Raw genomic sequence first — 16934 nt, forward strand, 5'->3', positions numbered from 1 at the left:
AGCTCCCAGCCTAGCCTCCAGGAGGAACTTAGGAAATGTCTCATAAGTAAAAAAAGGCTTCTCTCTCCATCTGCCTGCCCTAAAGCCTTATAAACAAGCACCTTTGAAAGCACCCATATCCATCATTGCTTTTCAGATTTGATAACTCAGGGAACCCCTAGAGTACATCTGAGCACCACTACTTGAGAAACGCTGTCTGAAGGGGTGAAGTCAGTCTGTGAAAACATCTCTCAAATGTGAGTCATCCCTGCAGCTGAGAAGTGTGACTTGGTAGCTGGTAAGAGAATGAATTGACTGTGTGAACCTGGGTAGATATGAGGCAGTTGTCTTTAACATCAGGCACCTTTCTCAAAGATGCCCTGAGAGTATGCCCATGGGCCCTGTTGAGACCCACATAAAATCACACCACCCCCCCAACACAGCCAGGTCCTTACGTACATCCTTCCTTGCTGATGAAAGCCCCTTGGGGAGCCTGTGGGATGCCCTTCCAAACAGTGATGGGCTTGGGGTAGCCAGGGTCTGTGGCCCGCCGCTCCTCGCTGTAGCGCCAGTACCGTTCACCTTTGAAAAAGTAGGTCTTCCCCACAGGTTCCCAGCGCAGAGCCGTATCAATGCCTTCTCGGGGCAGACAGCTCCCCAGTTCTCCCAGGCTGTGGGGGTACCCCGGCTCCACCGTCACCTCCTTAAACACCCAGTACTTGTCACCTGTAGCCAAGAGAAGCCCAGGATCAGCTTTCCCTGGTCACCTAGCACCAGAGGTCGTGGTTAGTGCCACATGTCCATTTTCTAGGACTGAAATCATTCATAGCCAGAGTGTCGGAGGAAACAACTGAGGCCTGCTCCACAGCCTCTGTCTCCCACAGAGCAAGGAGGCAAGAAGCCAGAAGCTAGCCACCACAGATGCTGGGCAACTGGCCTCCTGCTGCCCAGCCTCCGTGCCCCACCCCACTGTTGGCTCATGTGATTTGTCCTCTCTGGGGTATCCTCAGCCACTGCGGTGGCTTCACACATATTAGTACTCCCCAACCTTCCATCAGTGACACCCAGCTCTGAGGGCTCACAGCCACTTCCACCAGACCTGAGCCCCACAGCCAGGAACCCTGATCCCATGCACACCAGCCTCTGAGCATTTCTACATTGGCTTCCTAGAATTCCTCATCACCTCCACAGGGGGCTACTTCCCTCATCACCTTTCTGCCTCCCGGTCCCCAATGAGAAGTCCTGGCCTCACCTTTGACTCTTTCTTTCCTTCTCTTCTCAGTGTTCAGCCTCTCATGAGGTCTTTTGCATCTTAACTGTCCCCACTCTGGCCTCACTGGTCTTCCCCAGTGTGGGCCTTGTCGACTTGCTCCCCTCCTGTGCAGCAGCTGACTCAGAAATGGCCTCCCCGCCTCTGCCCTCTGGCTCTCCACTGCTCAGAAACATCTAGTGGGTCAGGACTGCATTCTGGCCTGGAAACCAAGACTCCTCAGGATGCTCCCCAACTTTCCTTTCCAGGCCACTGCTCACCACTCTCCAATATGGGGCTCCATGGCTGGTCAGTGGAACTTCTAAGCTCTTCCAATGTACATGCACATTCCCACACTACTCTGTTACCCAAGCTGTCCCTTCCCCTTGGATTGCTTTCTTCACATCTCAGTATCTGTATCTTACCCTTCTGAGGCTGGGCCCACCTCAAGATAATCAAAATGAAGCAACCTAGCACCAGATGGGCATGCCATACAAGCTAGCTCCTCAACCCCCTTCCCTGACCCCTTCAGCCTGTGACCCCCTCCCAACCAACTCTTACATAACTGCGGAGATGGCCTCCGATGGAGTACTGCATGGTCTTTAGGTGCTTGGACCATCCTCTGCTTCATGTGGGTGAGCCTCATTATCCCACCAACTGGGCACACACAGACCCTTAGCAATCACTTTGTGACTCGACTCCCCCCAGACTGCGCTTCACCTGCTGCACCTTTATCTGTCCTGTCAGAAGCCAGTGTCTCTGTTAGGGCTAAAGGGGTCCTTGGAGAGCATCTGCTTCTGACCCCACCCCTTCCAGTGTACAGATGGGGCAAGGAGGTCCCAAAAAAGTCAGGGAACTGTCCCAGGTCTCTCAGCACAGGCTGTATTACCTTTGAAGAAGACAAATCTTCCATCAGCCCTTTCATAGGCTGCATCTATCCGGGCAGGCAGGCCCTTCCAGAACTGCTCTATCTGCATCGGGTAGCCTTCTTGTACCCGGTTATTGCGCAGGCGCCAGAACCATCGATCCTGGGGATTAACAGGAGGAGAAAAAGGCATAGCAGGCCCTGCCTCAACCTAGTGATCTCTGCCCTGGGGCTCAAGCCCCAATAACCCCAAATCTTCCCGTGGGCCCAGCCTTGGAACCCTCTGTGATGTCTATCCATCTACTACTAGCTTCAAGTGCCCTGAGGAAGACAGGATGCCCATTAACTCTTTTCATATAAGCCTCCTGATGGCTCTGATGCCTGAGGGGCCATGAGACAGACAACAGACAGGCCTGGTACAGGGATGAGGTGTGGAGGAGCTGGAAGGGATGATGCCCAGGCCTGGAGTGGCCACATGAGGGCAGCAGAGAGTCACTGACATCAGCCAACCCCTCCCCAGGCTGGCCACTCCTCACCAGCGGGCTCCACCCAGCAGTGCGGGGACCCTGGGAAGCAAGCCGTGGGAATCCCTCAAGACCTGGGTGTGTATTTGGATTCCTCCACTCAGAGCCACATGACCGTGAGCACAGCACTTCAAGCGCCTCACCTTCAGATGGGGGTAATGATGGGGATCAGATGAGAGATTATGGATCAAGTGCCTAGAACAGCACAGGGTACATAGCTGATGTTGAATAAATGGCAGCTCAGTAGGCCAAGAGTCTCATAAAGCCCTCTTCTTGAAACTAGTGTCTTGTGTGTGTGCAGCACAGTAGGCAGTCTGGGAAAGGCCTATTATCACCTACCAGGACCTCAGTTTTCACGTTTGTAAATGGGGATGATAAAACCCAGACTTGCCTAGAACAGTTCAGTGCAGGGGATCAGAATGCAGACTAATGAATGTGATTCGTAAAAGCTGGCATAAAACCTAGGAAAGTTTATTTTTTAAGGTGTTTTACAGAGCGTTCACACTGAGTTTTTTAATTTTTTTTTTTTTTCTGATAGTCACACACACAGAGAGAGAGAGAGAGAGAGGCAGAGACACAGGCAGAGGGAGAAGCAGGCTCCATGCACCGGGAGCCTGACGTGGGATTCGATCCCGGGTCTCCAGGATCGCACCCTGGGCCAAAGGCAGGCGCCAAACTGCTGCGCCACCTAGGGATCCCCACACTGAGTTTTTTAAATCTTAGTTTGACTTTCACAAATCTGCTAGTAGATCTGAAATATACAGCATATTAAGGAAAGCCAAATGACTTTCCTAGAGCTATGCTGTGAAAGGCAGGATTGACGTTGGCCCAGGTTGCTTGATTCTTGCTCAGCACTCAAAGCTTGCTTGGAAAACTTGAGAGGAGTGGGGCAGCCCCCCACAGCCACGCAGTGTGATGGAGACACACTGGCCAGAGCCTCTTCAGTGGAGGGTTCACTGTCCTCGTGGCCAGCGTGTGGTCACCAGGCTGTTTTCAACTTCCAGCCTCTCTGGGGATGGCCTCGACCTCACAGAGCTCTCCCAAGGTCATACCCTTTCTCATCCAATGACTGAATGAAACAGGGGTACCAAGCCTCAGCTATGTGGGGCTGGATGTGGGAAGACTCTGATGGGCCATTCCAGCTCCAGAACTCTCTGTGGGAGCAGCCAACTCTGCAGTGAACCTAGTTGCTGCTTATTTTCTCCTTCTGCCCAATTTGCTTTCTTCCCTCCTTCCCACAAATGTTGATCCCAAAGGTACTTCCTAATCAAAATCCTGCATTCCAAATACGGTCTCAGAATCTGCAACACACCAACCAAACAGGCTGCCACCTGGTCTGTCCATGGCTAGAGTGACAGGAATAGGACAAGTGACAAGACATAGCCTAGCCAGCTTTCTATCAGGTATCCCTCAGTACTGGCCTCTCAGCCCTGCCAGGATCCAGAGACAGACTCAGTCACCCTGTGCCAGCCCCTACACCAAGCTGCTATCTTCACCGTCATGCGCTCCTTCGATCTTCATACATCCTTCATTAGGGAAATGACTCCCAGCTTTCAGATGGAGAAACTGAAGTCCCTAAAGGAGGTGACTTGCCGAAAGTCACAAACCAAAAGCAGGTCTCCAGCACTTACTTTCCCCCAGCATTACCCCTGCGAGGGTGTAGGATTATCAGTTGACCTGCCTCCCTCTTAGAAACAATTCACCTGGCAGCACCAGAAAGGGACCCCATGTCCTGGCCACTGGGCCAGCTGCCATCCAGGCCCCAAATGGGCCTAATCCCAGAGCGTCCACCTTCTCCTGCTCTGCAAAAGGGGAAGGAGTGGGAGGGGACCATCCAGGTGTTGCCAGTCAACTGGCCTTACCTTAAACACAAACATCTCACCACGGAAGAGTGCCACCGTGTTGAAGTTGCCATCACAGATGTTCGGTTTGGCACCCGGTGTGGATGGCCGGTCCCCCAGGGGCGGCCGAGGGGGCCTGGGCTGGCGCTCATGCTTCCTCTCACTCGGTGAGTGGATCCTGCGGACGGGGAGTGTGGGGAGTGGTCTTGTGGGCTCCAAGGGCTCGGCTGGAGGTCCTGGAGAGAGGGGCTGCATTTTAGACAGAGCCAGCCATTCCCTGCCTCCCCTGTCAGGGCCTTGTCACCACCCAGGCAGCTTTGGGATCTGTCACCGTCCAGCCCCCTGTTCCTTCTCCCATTTTTTTTACTCTCCCCCAATCTTTGAGAAAATAGATGAAAATCACCATTAAATGGAACTCTCATCTTTCCACCTCTAAATCTTGTGTCTTCTATTATATGAGAGAGCATGTCCTTTCTTAGATTCTGTGTCCCATACCATCTTCCTCTGCCCTCTTCACACACGCCAGCCTCACTCTCTCTCCCCTTCTTCCTTATGCTGCTCCAAGACACCTTCTGCCCTGTCTGTCAAGATCTCCAGTGACCTCCATGTTGCCAGATCCAAGGGTTACTGACTCAAACTCTGATATGCATCTGAATTATTCAGGGATCTTGATAAAATTCAGACTATGACTCAGAGGGTCTGGGGGTGGCTTGCAATTCTGCATTTCTTCAGGCTCTCAGGTGATGCCAGCGTTGCTGGTCTGAGGCCCACACTTGGAGTAGCAAGATCATAGAAGCACTTTTCCAGGAGCCTATACTGACTTGGGTTTCTTTCTACTTCATGGGCTGTTCCTTCTCTACCTCCTTTGCTGGCAGCCTTTCCTCACCCACCCTACTCTAAAGGTGAGAGTGCTTCTGGGTCCTCTTCTCTCTGTATTTGTCCTAGGTCAATGTTCTTACTTGGGCGGCAAAATAAGATCACCAGGAGAGCTTTTAAAAGTCTTGATGCTTAGAAGGCTCTCCAGACCAATTAGAACCCGGTCTCTGAGAATGTGGGCACTTTTTACTGAAATTCCAAGGTAATTCCAACAAGTCCCCTAGTTAAGAATCACCACCCTGAGTAATGTCACCTAGGTTCATGGCTCCTCTATGTTGGAGCTGTCCAAAGGGACTTTCAGTGATAGTAGAAATATTCTATATCTGTACTGCCCAATACAGTACCCTCCAGCCATACGTGGCTGTTGAGCACTTGCAATGACTAGTTGTTAGTGTGACAGAGGAACTGAATTGTTATTTAATTCTAACTAATACAAATTTAGTTAATATAAGTTTAAACTTCAGTAGTCACATGTGGCTAGTGGTTAAAAATTGGACACCAAAGATTCCAAATCAATATCCCAGCCCAGATCTCTGAGCAACAAACTAGTAAATCCTTTCGCCCTCACAATTAGCCAGAAATCTTGGTGTTGTCCTTGACCCTTACCCCCATGTTTGATCTATCAGCAAATCCTGTCCAGTCCACTTTCAAAATCCCTCCAGTCCCTACCTCCCCTGTTTGGTCCTCCACTGCTTCACTTAGAAGATCCTGCTCATCCTCCACGGTTCTGGTTGGGGCCATCTGTTCTGTGAGGTTCTCAGGGCCTCCAGAGGGAGCCTGGGGGCTGAGGCACCTGTGCTAGGCTGCAGTGCATTTGCTCAAGTAAACTGGTCTTCCCATTCAACTGACTTGATAAGAACAAGACCTTCGCATACCAGTGTGAACAAAAGAGCTAGGAGGGAGGCATAATAGCAGGACTTTCATATCTTATCAAGATACCAGTCTATCTTCTCGTTCTGTCTTGTTTATGAAAAAAACTCTTGTGGTGTGCTGATGGATGTCTGTGCCCCCCACACCCCACCCCTCAAGCAGGTCATCACAGTCCATCCCCAAAGAAGAAGCCATGGCCCCCTCTCCCCTGCCACGCACCATAGATCTTCTGGATGCCCTGGAGATCATCCTGAGGCAGTTTGAAGTTGTGTGTCTCCATGTACTGGTAGAAGGGCGCCATGATGGCGCTGGGGTCATTTGAGTGCTCCAGTCCCAGCGCGTGGCCCAGCTCATGCACAGCCACCAAGAAGAGGTCATTCCCTGTGGAGAGGGGGGTGGAGAGGTGCCCAGGGCACCCACTCGTATCAGTCAATCCATTGCTTCAGCAAACACTAAGCAAAAAGGCTTTGTGCCAGGCTCTGTGCCAGACACTGGGATCTAACAGAAATCATACACAGTCCTGCCTTTTGGAACTCTCCATATAGGGGGTGGATTTGGAGAGAGAAACAAAATAAGTGCGATTCATGTTCCAGGTACTTTAATAGTAAGGGTCAAGAGAGGATTCTGAAAAGGGAGGAGTGACTTAAAGATATTCAGGGAAGGCTTCAAAAGGGTGAAGTTTAAGTCGACTCTTAGAAGGTAAAAAGTTAGTCAGGAGAATGGATTCAGAGTAGGAGAGGGAGGGGAGGGGGCGGCATTCCTGGCAGAGGGAACGCTATAAACAAGATCCAGGGACAAGCAGGCTCATTCCACTTGGCTCTGGAACAAAGCACAAGGGGAGGGCAGAGAGAGATGAGGTCAGCCAGGCTGGCAAGTGGGGCTCTGTGATGCCACGCAAAGGAATTTGGACTGGCTTCTTAGCCAGTGGGGGGTTTAAGCAAGAGTGGGGGTGGCAACATGATGAGTCATTCTGGCTGCTCTGTGGCTGGGGGAGGAATGAGAGGAGAGGGAGACCAGAGGTAGGGCGTCGGTGGGGCTGGTTTGGAAGCTGGTGGAAAGGTCTGGGTGAGAGATGAAGAGGGCCAAGCCAGGGGAGGGAGTAGGACAAGCAGAGGGGAGGTCTGGGGGTGGCAGGCTGACAGTCCGCATCAGGAGGCCCAGGGGCAGGCAGGCCTGAGTGCGGGGCCCTTGGCCCAATCCAGCAAGACCTCAGTCCTGAAAGAACTGAACCATGGCCAAGATCAAGGCAGGGACTCAAATGTGAGTGAAAACAACAAGATCCAGGTGCTGAAAGTGGGACACGGGATCCTGAGCACAAAGCTGAAGTGGCAACATGGCACAGTGGTAGTGAGCGTGGGCCCCTGAGCCAGATGGACTCCTTCATTCCCAACTCTATCTACCCCCACTAGCTCTGTGAGCTTGGCCAGAAGGTCTACCCTCTGAGCCTCAATGTCTTCACTTGTAAAATGAAGAGATCATACCTACTTCATAGGGTTTTTTGAGGATTGGATAAGATAATATGTGTAAAGGGCATGGTGCTGCATAGTAGCTGTTGTTAGCATACATAAGATGGAAGCTTGGTGCCTGGAATAAGCCCACTGACCAGAAAGGAAGCACAAGGCCAGTGGGGTTCCAGCTACCAGATATTCTTAGGCCAGCTCCTCGGAGCCTCTGGATCAGGCTTGGGACAGAACAAGGCCTGATATTGGGGAAGGAGATTAAGTAACTCCAACTTTGGGGAAGGAACAAGGAACAGGAAGTTGGGTGGGCTGTTATACCAATAGTCCTGATCCATGTCTGTCTAGTTACAAACTCTTGCTTGCCTTGACCTCTGGTATTTGAGCTCTGCCTCTCATTGCCCAGCCCTAAGGCAGGTTGCAGCTCATTCCTGCCACCTTAAAGTCCAGGGGAGGTTGCCAAGAGCCCAGGAGGTGGTCAGGAGTTCCGGTGCCTACTTTGGCTCCAGTGTCACTGGCAAAGTTGCCCAGTCCAGCCCAGTTGAGGGCCCTGTAAGGGTCAGATGGGGCTGGGAATTGTCTCTGGCCTTTCTGGTTAAGGTCTTGGGAAGAGAGAAGGGTTTTATGGGGCAGAACCAGACGTGTGCATGCCTGCCTCTCTGCTGACACCACTAGTGTCTTCAGTGAAGTTGGGATGGGCAAGATCAGTGCAAGGTTGGCCAAGAGCCTGGGGCTGGCCTTCTGCTGGGGAAGGGCAAGCTGGCAGGAGGAGACCAGGCCGCCCCCAGTTCCTTCCTCAGGTCCTGATTCCTCTGGCAGCGGGGAAGGGTGAGCTCATCTCTCAGCTCCATCCCAAACAAAGGCAGCTACTAGAGCCAGCGGAAGGCAGCTCTGCTTCCTGGGGGCTGGTCCTGCCTGGCTCAGCTCCTGGCCTGTTCTTTGACCTGGGACAAGCTGTTCGGCCCTCTTGTCTCCTGACCAGTCTCTTTCTCAGGGGGCATCCACAGGGATCTCCGCTGGGAACCAGGGAGCAGGGCTCTGAGAAATTGGCAAGACTCTAAACCTTTGTCCTCAGCCTGTGTCTATTACTCTGGTAGCCTCTGTGCCTGGGTCTCTGCAGAGAACAGGAGGAAGCCCTTGAAGGGAAGAGGATTGTCGGTTTATTCCAGGGACCAAAAGGCAGAGAGGAGCTGGGGAACTGGCATCCCAGTGCACCTGTTCTGTGGGGGCTACTCTGGGGAGATGGAAAGAAAGGAGAGAGAGGCAGGAAAAAAAAAACAAAACAAAACAAAACCCTGGAGCTTGTGAGGGGAAGAGCATAGGGATGGAGAAGATCCCAGTACTTAGTGGGCAGGAGACTGTTAGGGTCTTCGCCCTCCAAGAGGGTGAGAAGCAAGGAAGCAGAGTCGTCAGAAGTGCAGTCTGAGGGAGCCAGACTGACGTGAATCCTAACACCGTCATGTCGCAGCAGTGGGACATTTTAAATCTCTTCCTCTGTGAAATACAGGGAATATCTGTAGCTTCATCCTAAGAATGGGGGTAAAGTCAGTGAGGCAAGGTCTGTAAAACACTCAGAACTACAGGTCACTATTAACTAGCAGGGTCACATTGAACTGTGTGTAAGGATCACCATCCCCAATAGGGAGTGCTCCTATGGGTTGGAAGCTCAAGTCCTAGGGCCTCCTAGCAAGTACCCAAAACTCCTACTAAGCTACTCAAGCATACCTTGTCTTTGCTTCATTTCCTTTGCTTGGATTTCCATATTTGGTAAGCCCTATCTCATTGACCCCTCCAATGCTGAAAGGTTATAACATTTCCCTTGGCCTCTATTCTTTTGCCAATGCTGTCCCCTCCACCCAGAATAACCTTACTTTTCCTTCAAAGTTCAGCTTATTGCCACATCTTCCAGGAAGACTTCCTTGATCTCCCCCACTGGCAGTGCGCGCATCCTCCTCTACTCTCTCAGTAGTTTATCTGAACCACCTTTATGGCACTGACCCTTTTCTACTGTACGTTACAGCCAGTAGCACACACTCTCTTCTGCCCCAGGACTGTGAGCTCCTTGAGGGCAAGTTTTGTGCGTGACAGGGCTAGGTAACAGCAGCCAGATGGAACAGTGCCAAATGGTCAGTAATTTTCCACGTGTGGTCCTTGGACCACCTGCAGCAGAATCACATGGGGCAATTATTAAAAATTCAGACTCCTGGGTTCACACCTGGCTCTGCCACTTACTGTGTGAATTTTTATGACCACTTTGAACTTTACTTTCCTCATCTGTTAAAGGGAGATTACGGTCCCTGCCTGGTCTAATTCCGGGTGAGAAGAGTCATAGAAGTCACTGCAGACGGACTCTACTCTGTGAAGGGCTGGTTTCAATGACTCTTCCTATCTTCCTCAGGGCTGGGCTCCCTTTTCACCAGAGCTTAATGAACTCAGATATCAGTGCTTGACTCAATGAAGCAGATGAGGACAGAAGGTGCCTGGAAGCAGCCCCTGAGATCAGCTAGAGGGTACAGTGGGCCAGACTTTGCCAGACATTGCCCTTCACACAGACTCCAATGACATGGAGAATCAGAATCACCCTTCTACCCTTACAATCCAGTAGTTCTCCAGGAGAGCCTTTTAAACATAGATGGAGGAGCTTCTGATTCAGAAGTTTGGGGTTAGGACTTAGGCAACATTTTTTTTTTTTTTAATAAAGTTCCGCAGAGGATCCCTGGGTGGCTCAGCAGTTTAGCTCCTGCCTTTGGCCCAGGGTGCGATCCTGGAGTCCCGGGATTGAGTCCCACGTCGGACTCCCGGTGTGGAGTCTGCTTCTCCCTCTGCCTGTGTCTCTGCCTCTCTCTCTCTCTATGTCTATCATAAATAAATAAATAAATAAATAAATAAATAAATAAATAAATAAATAAATACATCTTAAAAAAAAAAAGTCCCGCAGGTGAATATTATAGTGAGTGGATCAGGCTGACCCATCTGGAGCAGCTGCTCAACCTTAGAGCCTCTAACAGTGGGACAGCCTGCATCATCTGTGCATCCTGATGGCAGTGCAAGAGGGAAGACAGGGACCTCTTAGGAAGCTCTTGCCAAAAAGTGAGTCTAGTCAGGCCTGTAGGTCTATTGGCTAATATTCAGGATATAGGAGGAAGGGAGATGTGTTAAAAGTGAATCCGAATCTCATCGAGCCAAATGACTACTCAGGACAAGTGACCTGGTTTCTTCAGCAAATATTGGCAGAGTCGGGGGTGGGGAAGCAAGCTGACTGCTGTAAATGAAAATGACTTAAGAGACATGTCAACCATGTGTGACATGTGGATATTGTCTGGATCTGGATGCAAGGAATCAGCTTAAGGACATTTTTGAGGTAATTTTTGGAAATAGACCCAAACTGGGAATTGGATTTTAAGAAATTATTGATAATTTTGTTGGGTTTGATAATAGTTTTGTGGTTGTGTTAAAAATAACCCATTAGATGTATATCCTAGAGTATTTACAGGTGAAATGATATTGTGCCAAGGATTTTCTTTAAAATATATCAGCCAGGAAATAACAGTGGCAGGGGGAGGTAAGGTGAGATGGTAGTGACATCATATGGATAATTGCCAAAGCAAGGCAATGGGTACCTGGGGGTTCATATTATCATTCTCCCTTCTTTTGTGAGTTTGAAGTTTTCCATATGGAAATTTAGAAGAGAGAAGCAAACCAATAAACACAAAGTTCCCAGGAGGCTCCACTTACTCCCTGGCTGAATTTATGTGGAAATTAAATGAGATAATATTCAGGTGCTCCATAAATCTTGATTCCTTTCATCTCCTTCCAGAAACTGTCCTAGGGCAACCCTCTGCATTCCATTTTACCTGTCAGGGGCCCATTGCTGTGGTCAGGAGCTGCATCTGAACAGTTCATGTTTGACTTTCCAGGGCATGGAAAAGTCCTGACCCTTGTCCAAAGAAGACATGGGCCATCTTGGATGATCTATCGGAATTGGCAGCTGTCCATCAGGATGTGGTGGGACAGACAAGAGGATGCTGGGATAGTGTCCATCTACAGGTCCCAGCTCCTTTCCACATAGACCACCAGAAGTTCTTAGGATTTTGAGACTGGGCCCAAGGTCTTCAACAGCAAGGAAGCCTTGCAGGCTGTACAAACCTCAGAGCTGGGAAGGGGACAGGGTTGTTAGGAGTGTCTTTCCAGTGCCTCCTCCAGCCAATATCCCTTCAAGAAAGAAGTCATTTGCCTCTATAAGGGATATAACTAAAATCCTGTCAGCTGACAGTGCCTGGCACATAACAGGGCTCAAAAAGGTTAGTTTCTTCTCCTTGCATTTTATCAGCACAGACAGCCGTTCATTGACACTGATTCAAGAATCAAAAAGGGGAGAAAGAATAGCTGTTCAGAAAGCCAAGAAGCACACAAGGAAAGAGATAACCAGACCGAGGAAATGGTCCTGGATAGGAAAGAGGACCAGCATTTGAAGAGGGCAAGGGACAAAGAGAAATTTAGCAGTTTCAAATCTTTGCTGAGGCTGAGCCTTGGTCAAACCACAGATAAGCCAAGAGCTGCCGATCCCTGATCTACACAATGGTCTAAAATGTTCTCAAGGAGGCTGTCCCCATCCACAGACACCAGACTCAGCCTCTGAAGAAATGCGCCTGTAAGTGTCTGCTCTCACCCCAAAGCACAGCCAAGAAAAAAGAACTCCTTGTGTTTCCCAAACGTGCCTAAGTTTAAAAATCAGAACGCTCAGGGGAAGGGCCTAGGAATCTGTTTATAACAAGAACCCCAGATGATTCTTATGATCAGGCAAGTTAGGGAGATTCTGGGAACCAAGACAGTGTTGCTCAAGGTGATGGGACACTTATATCAGAAGTCCCTGGGGGAATTTATTACACCAAATGCAAATTCTCCAGCCTGACCCCAGAATCAGAGAATCTGAATAGCAAGAGGTTAGGGGCCTGGAACCTGGAATGTGCATTCTTTAAAGTTCTGGGTGATTCTGGTGTGCCCTGCAGTTTGAGAACCATGGAAACTTAGCTTGGTAGCTAAGAGTGTGCTCCAGAGGCGCCTGGCTGGCTTAGTCAGTAGAACATGCAATTCTTGATCTTAGGATCATGAGTTTGAGCCCCATGTTGGGTGTAGAGGTTACTTAAAAAAAATAAAATAAATAAAAATTAAGAAGTGCTCTGGAGTCATAATGCCTGGGTTCAGAGCCTTGTTTCACCATTCACAGACTATGGGACTATAGGAAGACTATTTAATGTTTCTACATACCTTGGTTTACCTATATGTAACATGCGGTTGATAATAATAATATATACATATTACATAGTATGTGGAAAGCACTTGACATGGGCCTTAGAATATAACTTGCTAATCGTTACCTCTTTCATCTAAAAGCCAGAATCCTCTATCCCTTTCTCCTCCAGCCTCCCTCTGCATTTTCTTATTTTCTTGTTATCTCTGCCACATCCTTCAGTAGTCCACTTTGTGACAGTTACTTATGTACACATTGTTTCCCCCACTCAACTGTGGACTATCAGAGGGTAGAGACTATGTCTTTTTTATTTAAATGTTTGGATACCCACCTTCACCCGAGCCCCAGGCTGTGTATCATGTTACACTAGTGTTGGAGGGGTTCTTAGAGATCACCTAATCTAGTCCCTCACTTTATATACAAGGAGACTGAGAGTGAATCATTTGCCCCTTAGTCACACAGCCAAGTAGTTGAGCTGTGGTTTGAGACCTAGTGCTGTCTGCTACTAGCTATGCCATTTCAGTCCCAAGCCCTTTATCTTAAAAATGGGTGTAATCATGTATACTTGCCTCCTTACTGATGTACTAATGATGTACACTTGCCTCCAAGTGCCTTAGGAGGAAATACTGATGAGTAACTCTTTTGCAAGCTGAAGAGTATTATTACTAGTACTGTACAATAGGACTCTGGCTCCATATAACATTCACTGAGTTACAGTGGTGAATAGCAAGTTATCCAAGAATACTAGAGTGATTATGGGGCCCGTTATTCAACCGAGAAGTTGACATAAAGGAGAGAGAGTCATGTCATCTTGTAAGATGGTCTTTGAAGCTGTTACCAGTCAGGCCAGAGCCTACCACTTTGAGACCTCCACTTTCAGCTTTAATGATATTTTTACCTTTTTTCTCCAGCTTCTGATCCATTACTTCTTCTTATTCATGGCCTAACCCCTCCCTCTTGACTCACCCCCGCCCCTTTAGATCATTTACTAAGTGATCTGACCCATCTCCATGGATGGATCAGTGTTGAATATTATCAGAGAGCTTAGTTCCCACCCTCTTAGGTTCTTAGTTCTTGAACATGAATCTCCAGAGCAGGAAACTCATCTATGGCATCCCCAGCTCTTCCTCAGGGCTTCCTTCCCTGGCAACTGAATAATCCAGGACTGCCCCCCTGTCCCCAGTCATGGCCTTACCATCATGGTTGGCATTTCCTAGTGTCCACGGCTCATCTGAGTCAAAGTGAGTGTCTCCTCCAATCCCTGGGCCAGGAAAGTAAGCATGGGCTAGGAATCCCCCTTCTCCATCAAACGGGGAGCTGTCACCATGGAAACCAGAAGCAAAGAAGATCATGATGTCTGCCTCCTTCCGGTCACTTTTGATCTCATGGTACGGCACTTCTTCAAAGGTCAGCGGGGTCACCTTCTGCCATACATCGAAAGCCTGGCGAATCGCTTTCCGTGTGTCTAGCTCACCCACTTTTGGAGTGTAGTTGTGAATGCTGGTGAGAGAGGGGAGGGTCGTTAGGGAGGAACAGTCAGAATCAGAGGCTTGTAGAGTTAAAAGGGACCATATGGCTTACTCATCTATAAATTTTGAACCCTAGGATTCTGCTGAAGTACCCCTGGGGTTGAAGAAGACGCTGGGTGGCAAGGCTCTGGGTCTCCACTCCTGCCTCAGTCAGAGCAGCTTCGCTCTAATTGATGTTTTATATGTGATCTCTCACAAAATTTGTGTTAAATACAGAATTCCTTTCCAATGTGCAGAAAAAAGTTAAGTTGGTGGGTAGCATTTTCTAAATTTTAAGTTTTTCTCCAAATACATAAAATATATTTGTAAAACACTTATAAAAATTATAGAAATATTTAAACCTAGTCCCAGTCTAAAAGTTCTAGAGTTTGAGTGAAACATCCCTTTAAAAAATATTTGGTACCAATTACTTTGCTTGTCTACTGCTTGTATAAGCTACTGTTTGTCTATCTGGGAAGTTGGTATAGGTGGTATCTGATTTAGTTAGTTATAGACTTAGTGATTTAAGTTTACAATAAGTGTATTGAATGGTTCTCCATAACAGAGCATCACTACTGGATGCTCTGCCCATGAGCACCTGGGTAAGGATTATTCACCCATTCTATAGGTAAGGAAACTGAGACTCAGAGAGGTCAAGTTATAGAAGCTAAGGTTTGAAGCCAGTTTCTCTCTTAATTCATTCTGTGTCTTCAGGAGAACTTAAGAGTCTATCCAGTTTCATGTGTATATATATATATATATATTATATATATATATTTTAAATTGGAGTTCGATTTGCCAACATATAGTATAACACCCACTGCTCATCCTGTCAAGTACCCCCCTTGGTGCCCGTCACCCAGTCTCCACAACCCCCCGCCCACCTCCCCTTTCACTATCCCTTGTTCATTTCCCAGAGTTAGGAATCTCTCATGGTCTGTCACCCTGTCTGATATTTCCCACTCGTTTTCTCTCCTTTCCCCTTTATTCCCTTTCACTATTTTTTATATTCCCTGAATGAATGAAACCATAGAATGTTTGTCCTTCTCCAATTGACTTATGTCACTCAGCATAATACCCTCCAGTTCTACCCACGTTGAGGAAAATGGTGGGTATTTGTGGTTTCTAATGGCTGAGTAATATTCCATTATATATAAGTCTATCCAGTTTCTAATTCATATTTTTCTTATGTTTCTTTCTCTTGTCAGATTTCTGAAAAAACTCCAGTTCTGGTCTCTATAGCTCATCAGCAGAAGAGCCTTTCATCTTCAGCTTTCAGAATTTCTGTCTTAGATCCTACCCCTGAGTCAAGGACATCTACCTGAGATGGAATCAGAGCCTTAAGATGTGCCAAGCAGAGCCCACCTGAGCCTGCTCTATGCCTGGCCTTTGCCTCAGCCCCACTCTGAATCCTGATGTCTGAATCTGCTGTGTGGGACTCTATCATCCCTGTCCTTGGTCGCTGGTCTGACTTGGAGACTGATCCTCCTCCACCCTTGGTTTCCCCAGATAGTTCAGGAGTTACACTGTTATAATTCAGTTATAGAATATAGTTCTTTATATTCCTTAGGAAACAATGGGAACTCAGCTGGGAAGTTCAGGTGAAGTCCATCAGGCTAAGTGGAGAAGGGATCCAGGTCAAAGGAAGTGAGGTTTGTCAAGCAGTCATCGGGAGAGTAAGTTCAGTCCCGTTTTTTTTTTTTTTTTTTAATCACAGCTGAAAGTTGCTGAACAATCCCTACCCCACTTTCTAAAAACTGTAGGAAACAAGACACAACTAATAAGCCCCCAAAGGACCAAATAAACCTAAGTTGGAGACACAGCATCCTCTGGAAACCACAAGGGTACAAAGTCCTGGGCTCTCAGCCCCTGGTCCTGATGCCCACATACCTGGCTCTCACCCTGATCTCCGACCCACTGACAGTGTGAGCCTCTGAAACTGAGGCAGGGACAAAACTGAGTGTGGGTGGGGCCAAAGCCAGAGAGGAGGAGAGGGAGTCTAAGCACCTATAGGTGATGTGTTTTTGCCTCCACTTCTGTCCAGTCAGGGCATAGCGCTTGTTCCTCCGCCTGCGGCTTAAGTGGGGGTGATCAGGGACACCACATCGGGGCTTCTTCATCCACCTGGGCAGAGAGAGGACACACACACACACACATACTGTGGTCACTCAACACTCTAGGAAGGCATTGCAGAGTTCCCAGTCCCAGGCTAAATGGTAGTGTGCGGCTGCATCCTGGATTCTGGGGCCCTGGCTCCAATGGGTTCCCCCATGGGAGCACAATCAGCTGATTACTTAATTCATTCACTTACAACTGACTATGAAAGCACAGGGCTGCATTCAAGCCTGGGGTTTGGAGACTTGCACTTGATAGTTACAGTCCCACCATTCATCATAGGAACCCAGGCAAAGGAATCCTTGTGAACTTCAGTTTCCCCATCTACAACATGAGAATTCTAGCTCTCACTGTTAGGTTGTGGTGAGCCTTAAGGGAGGGAGTATATGTGCAAATACC

The 16934-nt window shown here is 48.6% G+C and overlaps 1 protein-coding gene across 1 annotated transcript in view; it reads right to left on the reverse strand.

Annotated features, from left to right (window-relative positions):
- MMP24 (matrix metallopeptidase 24) overlaps window positions 1–16934 on the reverse strand; it is a 46529-nt gene that overhangs the window by 4197 nt on the left and 25398 nt on the right. Inside the window, exons 4-9 of the mRNA XM_055344448.1 lie at window positions 16428–16544; window positions 14108–14412; window positions 6424–6585; window positions 4480–4694; window positions 2118–2256; window positions 439–705 (exon numbers count right to left, since the gene is read on the reverse strand). Coding sequence (XP_055200423.1) covers window positions 439–705; window positions 2118–2256; window positions 4480–4694; window positions 6424–6585; window positions 14108–14412; window positions 16428–16544 — 1205 coding nt within the window. The remainder of the gene's footprint in view (window positions 1–438; window positions 706–2117; window positions 2257–4479; window positions 4695–6423; window positions 6586–14107; window positions 14413–16427; window positions 16545–16934) is intronic.

Source organism: Nyctereutes procyonoides, unplaced genomic scaffold (assembly GCF_905146905.1).
Source record: "Nyctereutes procyonoides isolate TBG_1078 unplaced genomic scaffold, NYPRO_anot_genome, whole genome shotgun sequence".
Classification (NCBI taxonomy): Eukaryota; Metazoa; Chordata; class Mammalia; order Carnivora; family Canidae; genus Nyctereutes; species Nyctereutes procyonoides.